At 35.7% G+C, this 21,622-nt stretch overlaps 2 protein-coding genes, 1 long non-coding RNA gene and 1 pseudogene across 3 annotated transcripts; all 4 read left to right on the top strand.

The window, feature by feature from the left end:
• The first annotated feature begins 252 nt into the window (after positions 1-252).
• LOC132278058 (protein ALTERED SEED GERMINATION 2-like) lies at positions 253-4,469 on the top strand. The gene is made up of 6 exons (XM_059779886.1): positions 253-345; positions 750-865; positions 978-1,059; positions 1,531-1,635; positions 2,166-2,259; positions 4,324-4,469. The coding sequence occupies exons 1-6, from the start codon at positions 253-255 to the stop codon at positions 4,467-4,469; spliced, it is 636 nt and encodes a 211-aa protein (XP_059635869.1).
• A 67-nt stretch (positions 4,470-4,536) lies between these two features.
• On the top strand, positions 4,537-5,489 carry LOC132279736 (uncharacterized). The gene is made up of 3 exons (XR_009471387.1): positions 4,537-4,613; positions 4,699-4,774; positions 5,368-5,489. It is a non-coding gene; the product is annotated as an uncharacterized LOC132279736 (long non-coding RNA).
• A 1,827-nt stretch (positions 5,490-7,316) lies between these two features.
• On the top strand, positions 7,317-8,189 carry LOC132279735 (protein VACUOLELESS GAMETOPHYTES-like). The gene has a single exon (XM_059781773.1). The coding sequence runs from the start codon at positions 7,618-7,620 to the stop codon at positions 8,179-8,181; it is 564 nt and encodes a 187-aa protein (XP_059637756.1). The 5' UTR covers positions 7,317-7,617; the 3' UTR covers positions 8,182-8,189.
• LOC132278057 (mitogen-activated protein kinase kinase kinase 1-like) lies at positions 8,188-21,368 on the top strand (annotated as a pseudogene).
• The last annotated feature ends 254 nt before the right edge of the window (positions 21,369-21,622 follow it).

The raw sequence follows: 21,622 nt of genomic DNA, 5'->3' as shown, positions 1-21,622 counted from the left end.
AAACTATAAAGAAATTATCTTTCAAATACACTACCGTCACTTTCTTCGCCCAGCGTTTCTCAACGTAACCCTTAAACCGATGATAATAAGGCCTTTTCCCCATAACATACCCTACCACCGAGTTTTTCCAGTATTGAATCTCCTTTGCAACATCGGATTCTGTAATGGATACCTTTGCACCCCGACTGGCACTATGATATGAAAGATTTGTAAAAGGTTTAGTAAGATTGGAAGAAAAAAGATTACGCCACGATGGGGAAGGTGTCGGGCGTGGAGAAGAAGAAGAAAAGGTTGGAAAAGAAGAAGAGAGGATTGGGGTGGAAGACCGGCCCGGAGAGCTTGCTGGCAATGAAGAGGGGGGAAGCCCCTCCTCCATGCTGCTGAACCCCTTGAAACCCTAGTTCGCCTATTAGAGAATATGCATGTATTGGATACGATAAAAATGAACCTTGAGATAAGCTTCTTTGAGAAGGTGACCTCAACTGATTTGATTTTGTGATAAGCGAATGTACCTGGTCATTATTATAACCTGGTTTTATCAATATTTTACCTCTTGTTTTTTCTCTTGACCATACATTGAATTAGTGGCAGCTTTTTGTTTTTCCATTTATGTTTAAACTTTAGGCTTATGAAATACTTAGTATACATCAGGTTCCTCCCCCTCCCAAAAAAAATAAAAAAATAAAACTAAATGCTTTGATTTTGTCTTTTTTTTTTTTTTTTTTTTTTTTTTAATTATTTATTGGCAGTTTGACTTGAGGCTGAAGGGAAAGGCATCATTAGCTGATCCTCCTCGTAGGCCGCTTTGTTTGCAATCTTGTGACATCAGTTCCGCCAAGCCTCATTTGCTTGTTGTTAGCGGGAGGTATCTCATTGTGGTTAATGTTAGTTCCACAACTACTATTTTCTTTTCTTCTTCTTCTTCTAATTATTGTATGTGAAATCTTTCAGTGATGCATTGCTCGTTTATGTGATAGACGAAAGCTGCCAATGCTCTCATCTCGTCACCATAGATCATCAGTGCCTGAATTTGAATACTGTTGCCCGACGCATCTTTCTGTTAGTTCTGAACTTCTTGCATACTATTATTCTTTTTAGTCTTGGTCTTTATTTCAGTTAACGTTTTTTTTTTTTTTTTTTTTGGGTTGAAATTGTAATATTTTTGTATTTTATATTAGTCCTTGTCTTCATTTTATTATATTAGTCCTAGGAAAATGTGTAAAAGTCTAGACTTTGCATGTAAATCTCAATGTGATTTAAGTTTCCTGTAATCTGTCCTTTCAATTTTGCCAGAACTCGATACTTATAGTTAACCACTTCATATATGATTTGTTTAACTCCTTTCTTGTTTTTTTTGAAGAAAATACAAAAATTTAAAGCTGTAGCTTTCGATAAAATTTGACTTTCTCTTGGGGGAAAAATGAAACTTCTTATTTATTTACCAGATGAAGTATGTAATATGAATGCATTTATCTTTGCCAATGTCTAAACAGTCTTGGTGCTGTTTTAACACACTCCTTTTCTTTGCAGAAAGATCGTGCTTCACCCTTGACTCATGCTGCATTTAGTCCAACTGGAGGAGAGCTGCTGCTTAATTATATGGGAGAGAACGCATATCTAATGAATCTTGGATCAGTGAGTGACATACTTTACTACGTTAGTGTTTTTACGTATTCCTTGACAACAATTCCTTGGAGGGGGGGTATGTGAGTACCAACTAGGAAAAAAAACACCCACAAACCAAGATCTAATCAAGAAACACAACAGAACATGCACCACACAAGACAACGATTAACGTGTTTTAGTGTAAAGCCTACGCCCAAAGTGAAGATCAAGACGGAATATTTCAATAGCGAGAAAAGGAGATTACAACTTTCAGCCCCCCAAACCTTAGTTCTCTTTCTCACTATTTTTTCTGCAGTTTTCTTTGTTCTCTCACGCCACACTCCAAACCCTAAACTCAGTTAAATACTGGGCTACAAGAGATACCGAAGCTCATTTTTTGGGTTGTCCTTGGCCGGAGCAAAATTCGGTCCACAACATCACAATTCTGGTTCATTTTACCTTCAAAATATGTTTGTAAAGTAGGTAACTTTTTTTTTTTTTTTTCATTTAATCATCTTAATATTGCCTCTAAACTTTCGCTTGTATGCTCATACTTGCAGCCTGCAGCAGCAATGGAAGTGATGCAACAATATGTTGGCCACACTAATAGAGAACAATTTGCTTTTAAAGAGGCTATTTTTCTTGGCCAAAGAGGTATATTGTTGTTCTTCTGACATATCATCTTTTATACTTTGGCTTATTGGAATAGTAGTCATGTGAAAAGAAGCCTATTTCAGTTAAAAAAGAAGAAGAAAGAAAGCGGTTTAGAAAGAATGCCACACAGCTGAACTTGCAGCTGCGTTCATGATTTTTTCTGTAATGTTGGATGATCTCATTTTTGAATAGTACATATGTCCATTATTTTCAAGTTGTTACATAGCCACCTGACAAGAAGTTTTTTTTTTTTTTTGCCTAGAGAGATTTTGACCTGACTCTTTAGATCTGGACGGAGGCAGCTTGTGTGTTTCAATAACATTCGAGAACTTCAGTGGTTCTTACATTGGCTTTCGCTAAAGTTCAACTAGCTTGTGGGCCTCCTTTTACTTAACCTAGCCTCTTTACAACTGGTGATGAATCTATTCATGGATTTTGAATCTGCTGTGACAAAACTACCTTTGCTTTGGTCTTTCACCCTTTCATCTATATTCTCCAGATTTGTTTCATTCTTCTGTTGCATCACACCAGTAAATTCCAAATTTATGTACTCCCACAACATTCTTCATTCTCTTCTTCATCTTTGCATATCTGGGGGCTTTGACCGGATACATTTGAGAAACCTCCTATAGATATGCACGTAATAGACTTATAGAGTCACTTCGAACGGAACAATTTTTTTTCCCCCTGTAGAGAGTACTCCATTCTCTTTCTGGAAAACAAAGTAGTCTTTACAAATCCATCATAAATTTTAGCGGGGTGGGAGGAACCGACAAAATGAAAGAAAAAACTGAGGCAGGATGTCACAATACTGAAAGGATCTGCAGATTCAGGATTTTCTACTTGCAAAGCAGAAGCATATTGCTGTGACTTTTGCAGAATTCCCTTTTGTAGGGCCCCCAAAGTTCCGCTTTGTTTTATTTTTTTGACATGGGATGAGATTGCTTGAGTTGTTTGAAGTTTTATTTAACTTTCATAGAAGAAACACTGCTGTTAACTTTCCAGAGGTTTATGATTTATTGTTCAGCTGTGTAGCAGTAACACTAGTGATGGGTATCTCAGTAAGTATACAACTTTTTAGTTAAATATGGTTTACTTTCATAATTATGTTCTATGATAGGGGTCATTGTCTGGAGCAATTGCATAAATTGGATTGACAAGCGTGTTAAGATGCAAGTTTTATTTGAGAGAGTAGTCACTTCTTATCCAAGGAGCAAAGTCGGGTTGTCATTTATAGCGGTTTTGGAAAACATATCTTGGGGATTCTTTGTAGATCTTCATCTCCATCTTCTATGGTTGTGTTTGAACGACCTCATGGCACTTTGAAACACATGGGTAGAAAATTTCCAACACGCCACTGATAATTATAATATTTTCTTTTTCTTTTTTCTCTCTCGAATGGTTGAGTTGTGAATGAAAGGAATGATTCCATGCCTTCTTTCCTTATTTATATGGAGAATGACATGCTTTATAGAAAAGAAGGTGAAAATGTATCACCTTGCACCAATGTTCCTTTTTTATTATTTATGCTTTTTTCTCTTTGAAAGAGTGCGCACACAAATCCACACCCACACTATTGCCCCAATGTGAACTTGAGTCATCAACCTCCTATATGGCAAGTATGAGGACATACCACTTGAGTCAAAGGCTTCTTGTTGTATTATTGTTTTTAGTTGTAGGGCTTTGGAAATCCATGTTGTCTTTTGTTATGTGAGGGGGATCGTGAACTAGGGATCGATGCCTTTGGCAGGAGTTGGAGTTCATTCTCAAGATGTGACATGTAGTTTGCCTTGTGTACTCACATTTGTGACACATCTACAGTCATCTTTATTTTTTATTTTTAATTTTTTCACTAAGGGTATTGTATTCCTTAATATCTCTATGTCCATTATTATATTTATCGTGTTTCTCTGTAGGACACAAGTAGTTGCTTGGTTACCAGCTTCGTAAATTAGGAAATACTAGCTTTTAGTGTAGTTTATGGCGGATGTGACTTCCTTACACATTATCTGTCCATTACCATCATATAGAAACTTTGAGGTTGTCTGCTTTATTTGAATCCAGCTTCCTTCATGAGATTTGCAGGTGAATACGTTGCCAGTGGAAGTGAAGATGGCAGACTGTATATTTGGGAGAAGAGAACTGGCAGACTTGTAAAAATGCTACGTGGAGATGAGAAGGGTAACATGTTCCCTTCCCACTCCCAATGAAAACTGAAATTTTGATCTAATTATGTTCCGTGCTCTCTTATTTGTTGTCAATGTCATCCATTTTCCTCTACAGCTGTGAACTGTGTGCAATGCCATCCATCTGATTGCATTGTTGCTACCAGTGGGACAGATGGTTTGGTAAAGGTGAGTTACGTGAGTATGGTAGGGATTTTTGTTGGATGCAGCTGTCCAGGTTGAGTTGTTAACTCACAGTGTTTTATGGTTCCAGATTTGGACACCAAGTGCTTCTGCCCCCCATCCCTTCTAACTCCGGAATGAGCCCAAGCCCAAATTATGAGATTTATGTGAGTAAGTTCATAGAATTCTAGTTTCCTTGAATATTATTATGTCATGCATATTGGTCTGCACGATATTCATGATTTCAATTATGATGCCAATAAAGATTCTATATATTTTGCAATGCACTATTTTACTTTCAGAAGATTGTAGCACATGGACATGTAGATGCAGTTCAACTCATTAAAGCAGTTCAACCCATTAAAGCCTGAATCCCTCATTTTTAGATCTGCAAACACAGTCTTTTGCCATTTAGCACTTCTTTGGTTCTTCCATATATGCTTAATTAATATGCAAACAAATCTCTCTTTACTGTTTCAACTCACTTCCCATGTCGTGTTTCTACTATAAGTCGAACCACTCATTGGAGTTGCTTATTTTTTGAGTTGCCTTTATCCAATTCCATACCTGTCAAACATAGCCTAACTGTTTTCGTGTTGCCTCACCTATCTCAACATTCATGTTCCTTTTTTCACATTCTTCTCTGATGTTGCTTCTTGGTTGCCTAACTATGTGTCGATTATTATGCAGCACTATTATACTGAATTTCTAGTTGCTAACCACCCATAACTTTAATGATATCTATATGGTGTGATTGCAGGTCCGATTGAAGCACTTTGATATTGAAGTTGAGGACGAGAAATTCAATTCTAGATAGTTGCTCGTAAAGATTACTAGATTTTTGTCTCTAACCATTACTTGTACCAACTGCTTGAAAATATCACTACCACATAACACACACACGCTCTCAAAATCCCATGTTATATCTTCTAAAGAAATTGAAGAGGAGAAGAATATATAGGAACATTTTGACCTCTCCGACTGCTTTTCTTTGTTACTTTAAATAAAGTTGTAAAGCATGAATATAGAATGGTAAAAAAAAACATTATTCTCAAAATTGTGGTAAAGTGAGAATTTATTTCAAAGGAAAACAAATGAAATGTGAAATAATAACATATTATTACCTCATATAGGGGAAGAAAATTATTAGAAGTAACATCCACCTGATGGCCAAACATAAACTTCAGAACAATCATTAACGTTTCTAGATTCCAATGAATTGATATACGGTCCAAGCATGATTCACTGCAGGAAAAAACAGATAAGAGAATAATTTTTAAAAAACCGTGCACATAAGAGCAATCTGATGGGTGCTGAATCCAACTTTACTTCATTATTTTTGAAAAAAACACCATTACCTATGATTTTTTTTGCTTTATGCCACAATATCAATAAATAAATATGAACATGAAAGGGAGAACGAAAAAAAAAAAAGGTGAAAAATAAAATGAATGAATAAACAAACTCAATTTCAATTTGCGTCAACTATTCATGTTCTCCTCGCCACAATATGAATGCATCTGAAACAAACTCTATGGGAACTTCTTACGGTTTTGGTATGAATACCCATTTATATATATATATATATATAACAACACATTTTCTTGAGTGAGTTACAATAACAAGTGACAAATACTATAAATGTACAACTTCAAAAAGATCAAATCCATCAACAAAGATCAAGATTAAACCAAATCCAATATCCAATTAATTCCTCTGAAAAAGAATCCAACTAATCAACCAAGTGATAAAATAATTTAAAATTTACCTAAAACTACCACCGAGGAGGCCACCGAAATACGAAGATTGTTCGATGAGCCTGTAAATATATTCAGAATAAAAGGACTGTTACAATCACCAGTATTTAGAAGTTTCGTCAAGTTTCAAGATTATGCGTTACTGCGTGGATAATAGAAAAAATAATTAAAGATCTTGCCTATTTCGATTGGCTTTAACATTGACGATTTGGTGACTCAGAATTCCCGGCAAATCCCAACTAGAGGTCTCTGCCGTTAAAATTACAGTTTCGTTGCGATTGGCCTCTGATTCCATCTTGTGAGGGCTGACCACCAAATCATCACCGTATTAACTCGACGCCATGAAAGGACTGTCTCGTTGCTTGTTCCACAAAACCTAACACTGTGACGTATATACACACAGTGACAGTCAAACGCACACCTCGGTCCGTCTTTCTTTTTTTCTATCAGGGAAAAAGTTAAACCCATTGGTAAGAGTACTTTTCTTAGCTTCTGTTCATTTTCTTTTTCTTTTAAACCAAACAGTGATTAATGTTTGCCCTGAAAGAAGAAAAATAATTCAAGAGACAAAAGATCAATCATTCTCCATGAAGGCCCTGGCGAGTCAAAATTCTTCGGATAAAGTTCTTCAGATAAGGTGCTTTCATCTTGATACAACGAGGGTTAGTTCTCATGAACAGTTATACAATATTATCTAAAATTTTGAATTTTGGAGTAAAATGGGTGAACACCCCGAATAAGCATGATAACCTGAGCTATAACGAGGGATGTTACGAGTTTAAACAACGGGAATATAATTAGGGTCATTTATTTCGTGTCAGAATTAAATAGGAAATTGATAAATATATTAAAAAACAATAATAAATAAAATAACAAATACAAATTGCAATCTAACTCTGGTTGTTCGCATTCGCAAAGTCAAGCTACTCAAAGACTTTCTAGCTCTCGGACCTTTTCTTCTGTGGGCCCAGCACCTCCTCTTGGAAATGGACGGAAAAAGAGAAAACAACAAAGGCTGGTCAAAGAAAAAAAGGCGCAAGTAGGCTGTGAGCTTGAGCTCGCTGATATGGACGCAGATATCTCATCCTGTCTCTTCTTCTTCTTCTACTTCTTCATGCAGTCGTTCCACTGTTAGTTTCAAAATCGATTTTTAGAGAGAGGGATGGAAGGGATGGGTAGCATAGAGCACTTCTTGCATCCAAGCCATCGATTGGTACCAGCGTATTACGCAGCTGGAACAGAGTACCTCTGCAATGGTTTGCAATTTCAAGGGAATACACAAGGGGTATCGCTGCAATCTTTGCAATTTCAATCTGCATCAATACTGCGGGACTTGCCCTAGAATCCTCTTCTCCTTCATGCACCCACACCCACTCATTCTGTTAACCGGCCTATCACCGGACGACACCGTGCGTATAAGTTGCAATGTGTGCGGTGACCATGTCGACGGACTCGTCTATCGGTGCCACCACTGCGACTTCGATGTGCACCCACTTTGCACCCAACTGCCTCAATATGTGCGCCACGTCTACGACCCACTCCATCCCTTGAGACTCATCCGCTCATCATCACAAGTTTTGTGTGCTGTTTGTGGTGGTTCTTGCACTTCTTGGCACTACAGCTGTGGGGTTTGTGGCTTTGATATTCATTTCCAGTGTGTGGTTGTTTCTGCACCGTCTGATCCAGCAACGGTAACACGTGCGATTCGGCCACCAAATGGAGTTTCTTCTGAGCATGTGTGCTGCACTATGAAAGCTCAAAGAGACTTTGACTTTGAATTCCCACCGCCGCCGCCGCAGCAGCAGCAGCAAGAATAAGATTTGATTCAAGACAAGGTGCCGGAAGAGATCCTAACTTCTTCTTATCATCCCGGAATATGGAAGCTAGCCGTGGCTAGCAGCTTTGATGTGAAATGGAATGATGCAGCAATAAGATTCTCCAGGGAATGCACTTCTCAAAGTTCGGGTATGGGAGACTATTAAGATGTTTCCTATTTTAAAAGTTCACTTATGATCATACTTTATGACTTTATGTGGGGCTTGTTCACTTTTTTCTCAAAAGGTCTGTTAAGAGATGATGCACTTCTTTCTAAGTCCCAGTCAGATAAATCAAACCGCATTCTTCCGCCACCATGTGAAATTTTTAGGCGCAGAATAAACTCTTGGCAAAAGGGGGACCTTCTGGGAAGTGGATCGTTTGGAATAGTGTACAACGGCTTCACTGAGTAAGTCTTCCTTAGTACTTCCACTGCCTTCCTAATTTATGTGTTCCTCGCTTTGGTTAATTTTCTTACAGTTTTTACTTCTCACATAACTAAAAACAGTTCGAAAATTCATTTAATTGATGGTTTTTGAAATTTGTTTTATGATTGAATTAAAATTGCCCAAGTTTAGATGACAGTTTTTCCGAAAACATTTTTTTGTTTTAAGAGAACTGAACCAAAAAGGTCCTTAGTTCTTTAAATTATCATCTTTTTTTTTTTAGTCACATGAATATTACTTTTTTCTTTGTCCAGCTACTTTTGAGGTAATCTTTTATTACTTACTTTGCAAATGAACCATAGCTTCCCATTTGTGTTGATTTTTTAATTTTACATTCCTTTATAGAAGTTCTATGAGTTATTTGGATATTCTGTAACCATTCTAATGGTTGACAGATTAAAATAAAAATGAAGCACCAAATTTGGGCTCATAATCATGCTTGTGGCCTAACGGTACAAGGCTCCTACTTTCCAAAGGGAGGTCAGGGGTTCGAACCTCAATGGAGGCAATGTGTGTGAGTCCCAACTAGGAAAAAATCATGCATTTACATGCTTTGATCCTTAAAATTATGTTTTGAATGCATAAAGCGGCTTTAAGTCGGCAGGGGAGTTATATGGATCTTCCCTCACTGAACTAGGTGATTAGGGGGTTTAGAACCTGATATCTAGGTTGTACACTTTTCTTCTATAGTGGAATATTTGATCTTCCTGAACTATGTTCCCTTTTTTTCACATAAAAATTAGTCTCACTATGTGAATGTTTTATGCTTTTTTTGCTCTATATTTTTACGCTATGTCTACATTTAATTGCTTATAGTTATTATGATTTGGATTTCACTTATTCAAGTTAAATTAATTTAAATTTCTATTAGAAGTAGTTATTTTGGTTGTCACGTTATTTTTATTACTATTTCATCTCCTCTTCCTCTTCTCTAGGGAGGAGATCTCCTATTCTCTATTTATGTTTCTTTGTCCTGCAAGCCCCCGCTTTACTTCCTCTTCTTCCTCATATGTCCTTATTTCACTCCCTCTCATGTTATTCTTTTCTTTTCTTTTTTTCTCCCACAGTGATGGATTCTTTTTTGCTGTGAAGGAGGTTTCTTTGCTTGATCAAGGAAGTCAGGGCAAGCAAAGAATTTTTCAGCTTGAACAAGTGAGAAGAATCTCATTTTCTGATGGAATATACATTGAATGTGGTGTATATAAAGCAATTGTATTCATTATCGGTTTGCGTGATTTTTTTTTTTTCTCATCCCTTGTTAATTGGTTCAGGAGATTTCTCTCTTAAGTCAGTTTGAACATGAGAACATAGTTAAATATCTTGGTACAGACAAGGTATGGTTTCTACCTTTTGAGTGGGTTCTTCTTTTGTATTCTTCCTTCTTTCTATGTGTAGTTTCTTCTAGTGATAACTTATTGTTTTACATGCTTCTTTTTGTCGATATGCTTTAAGATGATCTTGTTGAAATTGGTGCATTGCTTTTCAAATTGAAAGGTGATATAAAATCAATTTATGCCTGCCATCATATTGACACTTACCACATGAATTGTAGTTAGCAAGCTTCAGCTTCATACTTGGGTCAACTTTCTTGATCATTTTTCATAATTGGTGTATGTATAAAAAAAGAGAAAAGATATTTACAGGCGCACAGAGGGCATACCCTTAGAGAAGAATTGAAAAATCAATTCTGAAAATGAAAAATTCAATCAAAAAGAAAAACAACAAGCAACTATCTAAGAAGATCTTGAATAGCAACATTGTAGATATCAAGTACTTCAAATAAAATTTGTCTAGCAGCATCTTGAGGTTGTCTAGATAAATGACCATGCAGCCTTCCATTTCTTTCTTGCCAAATAGTCCACAAACCAGCCACAAAAATTGTATAAATTAACTTACTGGTCTGTTGAGAGAACCAGTTGAATATATCTTCAAAAGTGAAAATTGAAGAAATATCATAATTCCAGCCCATAGTATCCACCATCCATTTCCAGAAAATATTTGCAAAAGGACACCCAACAAAAAGATGATCCCTTGTATCACTCTCCTTTAAACACAAAGAACATCTTGAAGCTAAATTCACTTTCCTCCTCTGCAGATTTACCATTGAAGGCAGCCTATCATGAAACAGAAAAACACCAAACACAGACCATCTAGGCCGAGATTTTCCCCAGCAAACCTTAAACCAGTCCACCTCTGGATGGGATATTCTACAATTTTCCCAAGCTGATTTGAAAGAGAAAGGGCCACCATCCCACATAAGTCTATCTTCTCTAGCATGAATAATCAAATTTTGCACATAATCTTTGATAGACCTGAATATACTGTCTTGTAAAAGCTCCAACTTCCATACTCCATTGTCCATTAGATTAGACAAAGGAGTGTCCCATGAAAATCCCAGCCTTCTAACAATTCTGTGACCAAATTTCTGAATCATTGTTTGGCCTTCACACCAAGGGTCTGTCAAAAGCTTAAATCGATGCCCAGTACCAATAGAAAAACTGATGTTGAGATGCATGAGATCCCTAGCATTAATCAAGAACTTTCTTGGTCACTGGATGCTGATTCTGGATGAGTTCATCTAATTCTGATCCGGGTAGTTCTAGGGTTCTAATTTATATTGGTGAAGACCAATTGTCATTTCATTTAGAGCCTACAGAGGAAAAGCCTGACTGGATGACCCTGGATGTGGCATTTCAATTGTAGCTACATTTTTCTTTAGAAGAACTATGTCCGCTTTTTGAGGTTCTCTTTTGTTCTCCTTTTAACTTTTTCTGATTCTTTTTGAAGACGATTCCAAAGTTGTGTTGTGATCTTTTCCTAAGAGCTATAACAGCTGCTAATTGGTGCTTGAAGCTTCTTTTATACCAATTAGTTTGACCTTTGAATGTCAACGTGAAGCAAGAAATAAATTTAAAGCATCAGGTTATGGCCAAAAAAAGAAGGGAAAGGGAAGGTGTTTCTGCTGTTGATGGACCTTTTCAGGAAAAAACTTTAGCAAGAGTTTTGCTCCATTTTTTTTTTCCCTACTTAGTTTTGCTCAATTGTTGGTGGCATTATGTTAATGAAAAAAAGGAAATATCTTCTGTATTTTAGTTTCGGTCTTTGTTTATTGTGTTCCCGTTGTCTCTTTCAATTTTTATTTATGAGGATTGAGGTTTATGTTTTCATTTTGTTTCTGTATGCAAAATGGTCTTCCTAGGATGATGGCAAACTTTATATCTTCCTTGAGCTTGTAACCCAAGGTTCACTTTCAAACCTCTATCAAAAGTTTCAGCTGTGGGATTCCCAAGTTTCTGTATATACATGGCAGATTTTGAATGGTTTAAATTACCTTCACAGCCGAATGTGGTTCACAGGTGATACATATAATATTTCCTTTGTCTCCCTGCACTTCACGTTGGACATTCATGCTTATTTCGTCTGCTTTTTCACACAATGTTCAATCATATGAATGCATTTTGTTGCCAGCTTTTGCTTTATTTTTTTCTTTTTTCTTTTTTCAGTGGCTAATGTTTGCTGTTATTTGATTCTTTTTCTTTTTTCCTTGCCTGTGGCTTTTTAAAGTTAAAAAGATGTATTCAATATGGGAACCCTTTGCTTTTTAGATGGATATTTGATTGATTCTGTCCCTATTTTTAAAGCCATAATGTGCAGTTATGGAAGAAGATAGTACAATTGTTCACATCAGCACTTTCTTTGGTAATATCCAATGTTGTTTTGGTAATAGCAGTGGCCTTTATATTGCATGCACTTCTCAGGCTCAAGGTACTGAGAGTGTTAAAAAATATTAAGAAACAAAGTGAGAGAAGCAAATTACAAAACAGAACAAAACTCTCATGCTCATCCCATTATTTGATCAAGAAATGTTCTGATCAAATGACTAGAATGCCCTTACTTTAGACTCTTGAAATATTGTAATCTGAGCCCCAGCTTGTCGCTTGGTAAAGAGATATCAATTATGCTTATCTAGTTACGAAAATAATTCAATTAATTTTCTACCATGTGCCTTAATAGAGGTATGTTGGGATATGTGTCTCAAATTCTTGTTATGGAGCTTGAAGGATGTTGTTCGAAGAAGTCCAACCAGTTGCACTATTAGCAACTGGTCCCAAAGTTGCAGTTGGTCTCAGAAATTTCGCTGCAAAAGTGCAACTGGTCGCACTTGTCTTATATGTGCGGGATTTCTAAACGAGTTTTGTGTTTATAAAAGGTTGTTGACTTGTGGAGTAAGTTGTTTCTCATTAGAATTATGTCTTATATGTGTGGGATTTATTTTCTTGTTGAAGGATTTATATATTTAAGTTACCCCCTCTCTAACAGCTTAAGCTTTTAGAGTAGATGGTAGTTAACATGGTATCAGAGCCAAAGGTTTTGAGTTCAAACCTCACCGTCACCCTAATTAAAAAATTGAAAAACAGTGAGGGGGCGTGTTTAAGCTGTTAGAGTAGATGTGGTAGTTAACATTTCTAAATGAGTTTTGTGTTTCTAAAAGGTTGTAGACTTGTGGAGGAAGTTGTTTCTCAATAGAATTCTATTTTAGAGATGTATTTGGATTTGGTAACTTCTCAGTAAACAACTTTTGGGTTCCAAGGAATTGTAATCCTTGTCCAACAAGGAAGGTGTTGAAGACTCTATAAATAGACGAGGAAGTTGTTTGGAGAGGTGTGTGAAGAGAGAGATATCTTTATATTGAAAGCAATATGATGAACCACATAAATCTTGACTTGTGTGTTTGTTTTTCATCTGTTTTTGTTGCCATTGTTGTGTGAGATCTGGGGGTGGGGTGAGGAATTTAATTCCTAACAAGGTATTCCTGAGTTACTTAGCAAAAAATAAATAAAAAGTAGAGGTATTCCTAAGTTGTCTATCTTCTTGTAGGTAAAGTACCTTTGACATAATCATGTCTCTAATGAAGCGTAAGTTTAATTATTAACTTCCCCGCTATTGTCACATAACTAGAATGCATTTGTAAATTTAATACGCATACCTGCTCATAACTCAACTGAATAAGCCTTTTTCCCAATTACTTAGGGTTGATTCGGTGAATCCTATTTTTCCATTAACCTTAGCTCCCAGCTCCTAAAAGAATTAAATTTTATCCTCACTAGATCAAACCAAATGAGATATTGTTATGTTCTGTGGTGATGGGTCTTGCTGCCATTGCATATTGACGTGTTCTATTTAAAGAATTTTATCTGAAAATTGATAAAGAGGAAAAAGAAACCCATATGAGATATTTGATAATTGATACATTAATTTTTTTTCCTAGACCCCCCTCTCAAGGAATTATTTGAACCCAAGAAGATTTGAACCTTAGACCTGATACTTCCCAAGGCACTAGGGCCAAGTTCTTACGCACTGGAGCCAACCCCTTGGGGTTAATCAAACATGGAAAACCAAAAATTCTGCCCTGATCCAATTTGCTACTTAGGTAGCATGTTTTGCAAATTTCTTTCTTTAAGTCTTTCTGCTTTTTCTCTTCTTTAAGGGATATAAAATGTGCTAATATATTGGTGGATGTAAGTGGATCTGTGAAACTTGCGGATTTTGGGTTGGCAAAGGTCAGTTTTTAAAGCATCTCTCTCTCCCGCTCTTTCTCTCTACTTTTAGTTGTTAAACTACTGAATATGTTATCTTGTGTATCTTCTCAGGCAACCAAATTTAATGATGTAAAGTCCTGCAAAGGGTCTGCTTTTTGGATGGCCCCTGAGGTTTGCCTCTATTCTTTCAAAATCTTCAGTTCTTTTTGAGCATTTAACTGTATTAGCTTGCAAATGCTATGTAGTCAGATAAAAGTTATCTTTATTAGTAGGTTAACTGATCCAAGTGTATACTAGAAGCATTATCCACATATACTAATGGTGATAGTTTTTAGTCATGTTTATTTGCTAATCCTGTCAACTCTCTCTCTCTCTCTCTCTCTCAAACACATACACTTCCAATTAGAGATTCTGTTTGTATTTTCTATTTCCAATTTTTCTTCTGGGGTGGTTTTGTTTGGTTTATGCCAGATCTTTGACTTTTTTTCCCCTGATAACAAGTTATTCTGGTTCAAGAAAATAATTAAAAACTATTTTATTTTATTTATGGCCATTGATGATGGTAAAATTTTCTAATATTATGGTCCATTGTGTTTGCTGAATAGAAGAAACATGTTCTTGAAAACTAAATAGACTAATAACAGCAACAGCCAAAAATAAAAAAAACTGTTTGATAGTTCAGTTTACTGAATAAAAGCTATGCCTAACAATTTGTCTCATGAACAGTTAATCTGAAGTGTAACTGCTACATTCCATAGCACAACTGTTAAGTTTGTTTCGTTGACAATAAACTACATTTGATAGCACAGCGGTGCATATGTCAATTGTTTGCCTCATAAAAGTTGAAACAGGTGATTGTAGTAGGCTAGGGGAAAGGCAATAGTCCACACACGTAAAAAGATGCATCAATGATGTGTTCTGGCTTGATTGAAGTTTTTGTTTTGAAAAATGATTATATGAAAAATCGTAGTGCACAAATTTAGGTGTTAGCTCCAAGGTTTCAACACAAGGGTATTTGGGTAATTTTGATAACAAACTATTGTAGTGAAGAACTAATAAGTTTACCTGAGTGTGCATATTATTAGGTATCAAATTATCTTAAGCATCTCAAAGGAATTGGACTTACAAGAAAATTAAAAATCCAATAAAACCACGTGATCATGGAAGTCAAAGCCCAAAAAATCAAGGATCAATGGCAAGGTGTTATAGTCTTCAAAGAAATCAAGTCTAGATCTCAAATAGACTCTAGGACCTAATGAACTAATTATGCAGATCATCTTAAGATCTATAGAATAATTGACTTGACCCTTGGACTTAAATGATTCACATCATAGGGGCAAAATAGTCAATTCATTTGGTAAAAGTCACTTTAGGCCTTCGAAATTTCAAATTTGCATTTACAAGTGACTTGGACGTTTTATGGTTTGAATTAGATGTCTATATGACCTAAATGAAAAAAGGAACTTTTGACAAAGGAGTCACAGATGTTTATATGCTAACTCACAGACTTCTATATGTTTATGACCTATTAATCAAACTTTTTCAGAAAAAAGGCTTAGAGACGTCTATATGGGTCTAATATCTATGCCTTCTGTGTCTGAAAATTATCTGCAAAAGCATTTTTGGGCTGAGTCTCATAGACGTCTAACTGAAAAGTAAAAATAGGCACACATAGATATCTGTATGAAGACACACAGACGTTTATATGAACGATGACTTTTGTGAAAAGGAGACTCAACATGCCTTTAAGTGCTCTAACGGTCATATTTCCAAAAGGGCTATAAATACTCAGTGTCTTGGACGTCTATGAATAAGAAAGAGAGAATTATCACTGTGCATATAGTTGTACATCCTTTGTTGCTAGAAACTACCATTGAGCTTAAGCTTGAATGTCATTCATTGGTAGGAATCACTATTGGGCTTTAAACTTGAAAATCATTTATTGTGGTTCATCATTACCCTAGAGTTGAACTTTCTCTTTGATACTTCATTTATAAGTCTGGGCTCTTGATCTTGTATTGGTATATTTATCTTTGAGAGAGATCTATTATTGTAACTCCAAACTTCAATTTTTATTCTTTGAGAGTGCAAAGAGGGTTGGTGTAACCCTTGGATTCAAGTGAAAGGTTTGTCCCTTTGGGAGAAAGAGAGCTTGTGAAGCCTCTTGTAAAGGTTTGCTCTCCACTCGTGAAGGAGAGTTGATAATGGATCTTGAAATCCTCGAGAGCTGCTCTCGAGGCATGAACATAGTCAGGGGTGCATAACCATGTTACGACTCTGTGTTCTTTGTTTTTGCATCTGTCTACTCTTATCTTTATTTATATTCAGCTTGTTTATGATTTGCTTAATTATATATGTTTGCTAACATTTCTTTTTAATTAAGCTAATCGGAAAAATTCCTATCGTTTGCCAAAAGACTCAATGCACCCCCACCCTCCTCTTTAGGTGTTGTTTGGGCAAATTTGTAAAATTCTAATTGTATGATAAATGGGCAAGCAGAACTCCATTTTCTTTTGCACACATTTCTTTATAAGACAATTTTGAAGTGATTTGTTGATAATTTACTCAAAGATCACATGATGAGAAATTTGGTCATTCTACAAATATTGTTAAACGCATGTAAACTTTTTTTATTAAACAAAATGATAAATGATCATGATCAACATTTTGACAAAAACATAATAGCGACTCCACTTTTATTGCATATCTGGTGTTTAGAGCACATAATATGTGGATTATGTTCTTTCAAATTATGTATATACTCAATGCTCACAATTACTTAGTACTAATGCACAATATTTGTTATGGAAGAACATACATATATTTATATATTTTATACAGACCATAAAAAATCAACATCTGAATTTCTTGTTAGTGTTATTATTATTTTCAGGCTAAATTCATAAGCTCCTGTTTTTAATGGATCCTACTGACAAAGTCTTGTAAAGTCTTATACTGTTACCTTTTGTGTCCAACTGATATGTGAAAGAGTGTTGCATAATACTGACTATATTTGTTGCAACATGATACAAATTGTTCTTAGGTTTGTGACGACTCTGTTGTTCTCATACATGAGCTGATGAACTTGTTGCTCATCTAGCTTTTCAGTTTTCGGTGGAGAAAAACCTTTGTATACATTTGATGGTCATGGAATGCCTCTAGGATACCTGTCAGTATTGTGTAATGAAGTGTAATAAATTAGACATGTATTATCAGGTCATTAACGCGAAGAATCATGGCTATGGGGTTGCAGCTGATATATGGAGCCTAGGATGCAGTGTGTTCGAGATGTTAACCCGTCAAGTTCCATACTCACACTTAGAATGGGTATGCATGACATCTACTATAAATTCAGTAATTATTTCATCTTTACTAAATAGTTTCATCTTAGATCTGGCGATTTCTTACATTGATTTCTTTTGTTTTTTATACCTTCTATATGTGGAAAACCATGAAAATTGACTTGCCAGAAGTACAAATCTCTTATTTTGTAGCTCAAAATTTCAATTGATTTTAATTCCATTCACATAAATATATATATATATATATATATCTATATATTTGTTATTTGTAATGTTCCTCGTGATTGAAGTTTGGTAATCCATTTGCTATGATTGGTTCAACAAAATTGCTTAATGTTGGTTCTGTTCTAATTCTAGAATGCAGTAGTAGCTGTTTTATTTGATCAGAGATAACTACTGCCTATAGAAACCAGAATTAAGAAAGCATCATCTCCAATTGGTTAGTAACCACTTGACGGTTACTAGATTTTGTGAGAATTTTTTCAACAAAGAAAATATTCTAGCTGTTTTTCCCGTTAGGATTTGTGGAAGTTGTGAGACGTAATACAAGTGGTAAGTGTTCCTTTTTCCAGATTTGTTTATCTGTTTTCTCCCTTTTGCTCATATTGCCATTTATGCTGTCTCTAACCATATTAATTTTAAAGTATGTGTTCATCATCATTTTAGTAAATCTGAAACTTCTGCATGACCCACTCACTATCTGAGTTACCAATGCAAGACTCATCCGTGTTAAGGTCATATCTTTGACTTCTTGCTTGCCTTGTCACATGGCACTAACACTTGCCCCGACAATGTTCTTTTATTATGGCAACTTCATTGTACGCAAAGCTTATAAGAAAACCATGCATGCTACCGCGAAACTAGAGTATCACACAGTTGAGGTAGTGATAGAGAACAATCTATGATTTTCATGGATGAGCTGCACGTGACCTCTACTTTTGGAGAACTGGCAAAGACAATGAAATTAGGGATTTGATATAACTAGGAATTTGTTTTTTTATTTTATTTTATTAATTTTGGTAATGTTTTAATTTTAGGGATATTTTAGTACTTTACTGTTTTAGGGTTTTTACGATTTGTTTAATAATTTGTCTATATAAAGGGCCATGCATAAACAGGCTATTCAGCATTTGATTATTGAATAATATTGTGAGTTTGAGAACTCTCCCTCACTGTTCTTGCTTTTCTCAATCCCTCCCTAATTTCTCACCCCCTTCGTCTGTCTCGTCACCCCTTTCTTCTAGTCTCATTTCATCTTCCCTTTCTTTTTGGTTCTAAATCAAAGTGTAAGAACATGGTGCATGTTATTGAAACTTTAGGCTGTATGTAAGAACATGGTGCATGTTATTGAACCTTTAGGCTTCATTTTGGGACTGTTGTAATTGAATAAACAGTTCTACCGATCACATCTTTAAATATAACTAAATGTTAAACTTAACAGAGATGACCCAAGGCCTACAAAAGGAGTGCTGTTGAATTGGGTTGAGGGGAAAATTCTGGTGGACTCACCCAGTGGCTAGTGGTAGATCTTTGGAGAGCTGTCAGTTCAATATTATGAATGGGAAATCTTTGTGAAAGCTGTATTTGGTAAAGAAAGTGTGCAATGGCAGGCCAAAATGCATGCGTCATTTGTATTTGCCTTTTGAACTCTCAAACAAAATGCTGTCCTGTGGGTAACTTATAAAGCATGCAGTAAAACTGTAAAACCAAAGGAATGCTTAGTTCTGTATTGATTTCACATTCCTGAGCTATACTGTGATAGTGTTCTACGTATTCTACAACATTTTATGCATTCTCCAACTATCACGTTCATTTTTCTCCTACACTTCTTTTTTATTGGTGCACACCTATATCTTTCAAATGCTATGTACAAAAATAATAAAATTGAAAAAGAAGAAAAGAAATTGTTTGATGTCCAAATGAATATTATTAAATGTCTTGTCGTATCACCCATATTTTGCAAATTGAAACCCATGCTGAAGTAGAGGGAATTTTAGTTTTGTATTAAGGATGCATCTTCCTGTGCTTTGGCAGGTGGCAGCAATGTTTAGGATTAGTAGGGGTGAACTTCCTCCCATTCCTGATTCCTTATCAAAAGATGCCCGAGATTTTATCCTCAAATGCTTACAAGTTAACCCAGATGATCGGCCTACTGCTTCTCAGCTATTGGACCATCCATTTGTGAAGAGGCAGTCGACAACTTCTGTACGCCCTGCATCCCCACTAAGTGTCTATGATGGCATACTGTCATAAAAGATTTGGTCCTCTTTTGGTGACCTAAAATATTGTGGTAAAAATCTTTCGCTTTAAGTACTTTCAATTGTGCTGTCACCGTTTTTTAGGGCGTTCTTCGCAGTTCATCCACCGTGGCAGATTAAAAGGTTGGAGAATGGAGAGAAAATTAAAATGTGCATGACTTTGGAAGTTAAACCTATCCACTCTCTCTCTCTCTCTGACAGACACACACACAAACACAAACACATGCATTATATGTATATGCACATTTATTCTGGTAAATTATCCATTTAGGCTTGCTTTTTCTCCAGTATGTTTTTCACTGTCCACATCAAGCCACATGGCTGTCTGGGGGCTGGAGTTAAGTGATGGGAAGAGACTTCCAAAAATACTCTCTCAATCTTGCACCTTTTTTTTTTCTTGTGACAAAATGGAAATGCTCCTCGATATGCAACGTGGCATGACATGATTGGTAGTTTGGTATGTTGCTGTGCTAGTGAAAGCCAATAAGGGGGCGAAGCTGACACCCTGCGAATCTTCCTCTTGAATTGGCATGTTTATTGTGCACAAGTCTGCATGTTACAACCGCATTGTTTGGGAAATGGATTAGTTCTTATTTACTAGTGCTAGTAATTCATTCTTAAAGACAGTTCTTTCTTCGTCACATGATTATTGTTCTAATTTCTAGGATATCCTTATGTTGTGTGTTTGTTAAGCATCTTGTCTTATATCTAATTCTCATGCATCATTTACGTCTACTCAGAATTCTTGTTAATACTTGCAGTGAATTCAAATGACACGGGAATTGATTTTAAATAAGGCCCCAAGACCCTTCGGCCAATTCTTAGCTAGCATTGGAGACGAAGTTGGTCTACACGTCTCCAATATAGACGGTTGGACAATTTTTTTAAAAAATTGCATATATTTTCACCTTTTTTTTTGGTTGTTATTGTATTGGCAGAGATGGGATATAGGGCATCATATTTGTACGAGTAATTTGTAAATATAGTGATTTAATAGTTATACTCAAACTTCTAAATATTTATTAAAAGTTTTCAAAAGTGACTGGTATTATCATTCATTCTTATTTCATTTGTAATATTTTTGATTTTCTGAAATATTCAGAATTTTTTTTCGTGGGTATTTTTGTCTTTTCTTATTTTGTGTGCCGGACACTGTGGGGTGTGTTAAAGTGTTGATTGGGACATTTTCTTGAGTGTAGGACTCTTGAAAATGCATTGGTTGTCATTTCGACATTTTTTTGTTTTTCGGACTGAGAGGTTCCAGGCGGGACTCGCTACTGGGGTTGTTATGCATGGGGGTTGTGTCACGGGTCCATTGCATGTCATGCATTATTTCATTGTGTATATTTATTTAGTTAAATGCTTAATTGTGGTTGTAACATAATTGGTATGTGTATTTAAAATCATGGTGAAAAAATTAAAGTTAAAAGATATTTTTTTGTGAGGGACCCACCATTATCCATTTAATGGCCATAAGGCCATCCGACCTCTCTTTCCTCAAGCCACTCTCTTTTCCCCTCTTTTTTCTTTTTTTTCTCCTCACAAATTCAAGGCTTGATCTAGCCTAGTCCTTTGTGAATTTGATTTTGCCGCTTAAGACAAAGTTGGAGAGCTCGTTGAGGCCTCATTTTGATTGGAGCCAATCTTCGTTTGGCCATTGTGGAAATTTCAAATTGTGGAGCATTTTTAGGGCTTTTTCTTCAATTTGAGGTAAGGGTTTCTAATATACAATTTCTTTGACTTATGTGAGTTATTTCTTCATATATTATTTTATGACATGTTTAATTTGTATAGATTTCTTGCAAAAATGGCCTAATTGTTGTATATGAAGTATATAACTATGTATTAGTTGATGTGTTATGAAAAACATGTTTAAGTAATGATATTTCATGCTTAT

This window comes from Cornus florida, unplaced genomic scaffold (assembly GCF_030987335.1).
Source record: "Cornus florida cultivar Cherokee Brave unplaced genomic scaffold, ASM3098733v1 CherokeeBrave_3.0.0_Hap2_Chr10, whole genome shotgun sequence".
NCBI classification, from domain to species: Eukaryota; Viridiplantae; Streptophyta; class Magnoliopsida; order Cornales; family Cornaceae; genus Cornus; species Cornus florida.
The sequence above is the reverse complement of the archived record's forward strand: the minus strand, read 5'-3'. Positions and strand labels throughout refer to the sequence as shown.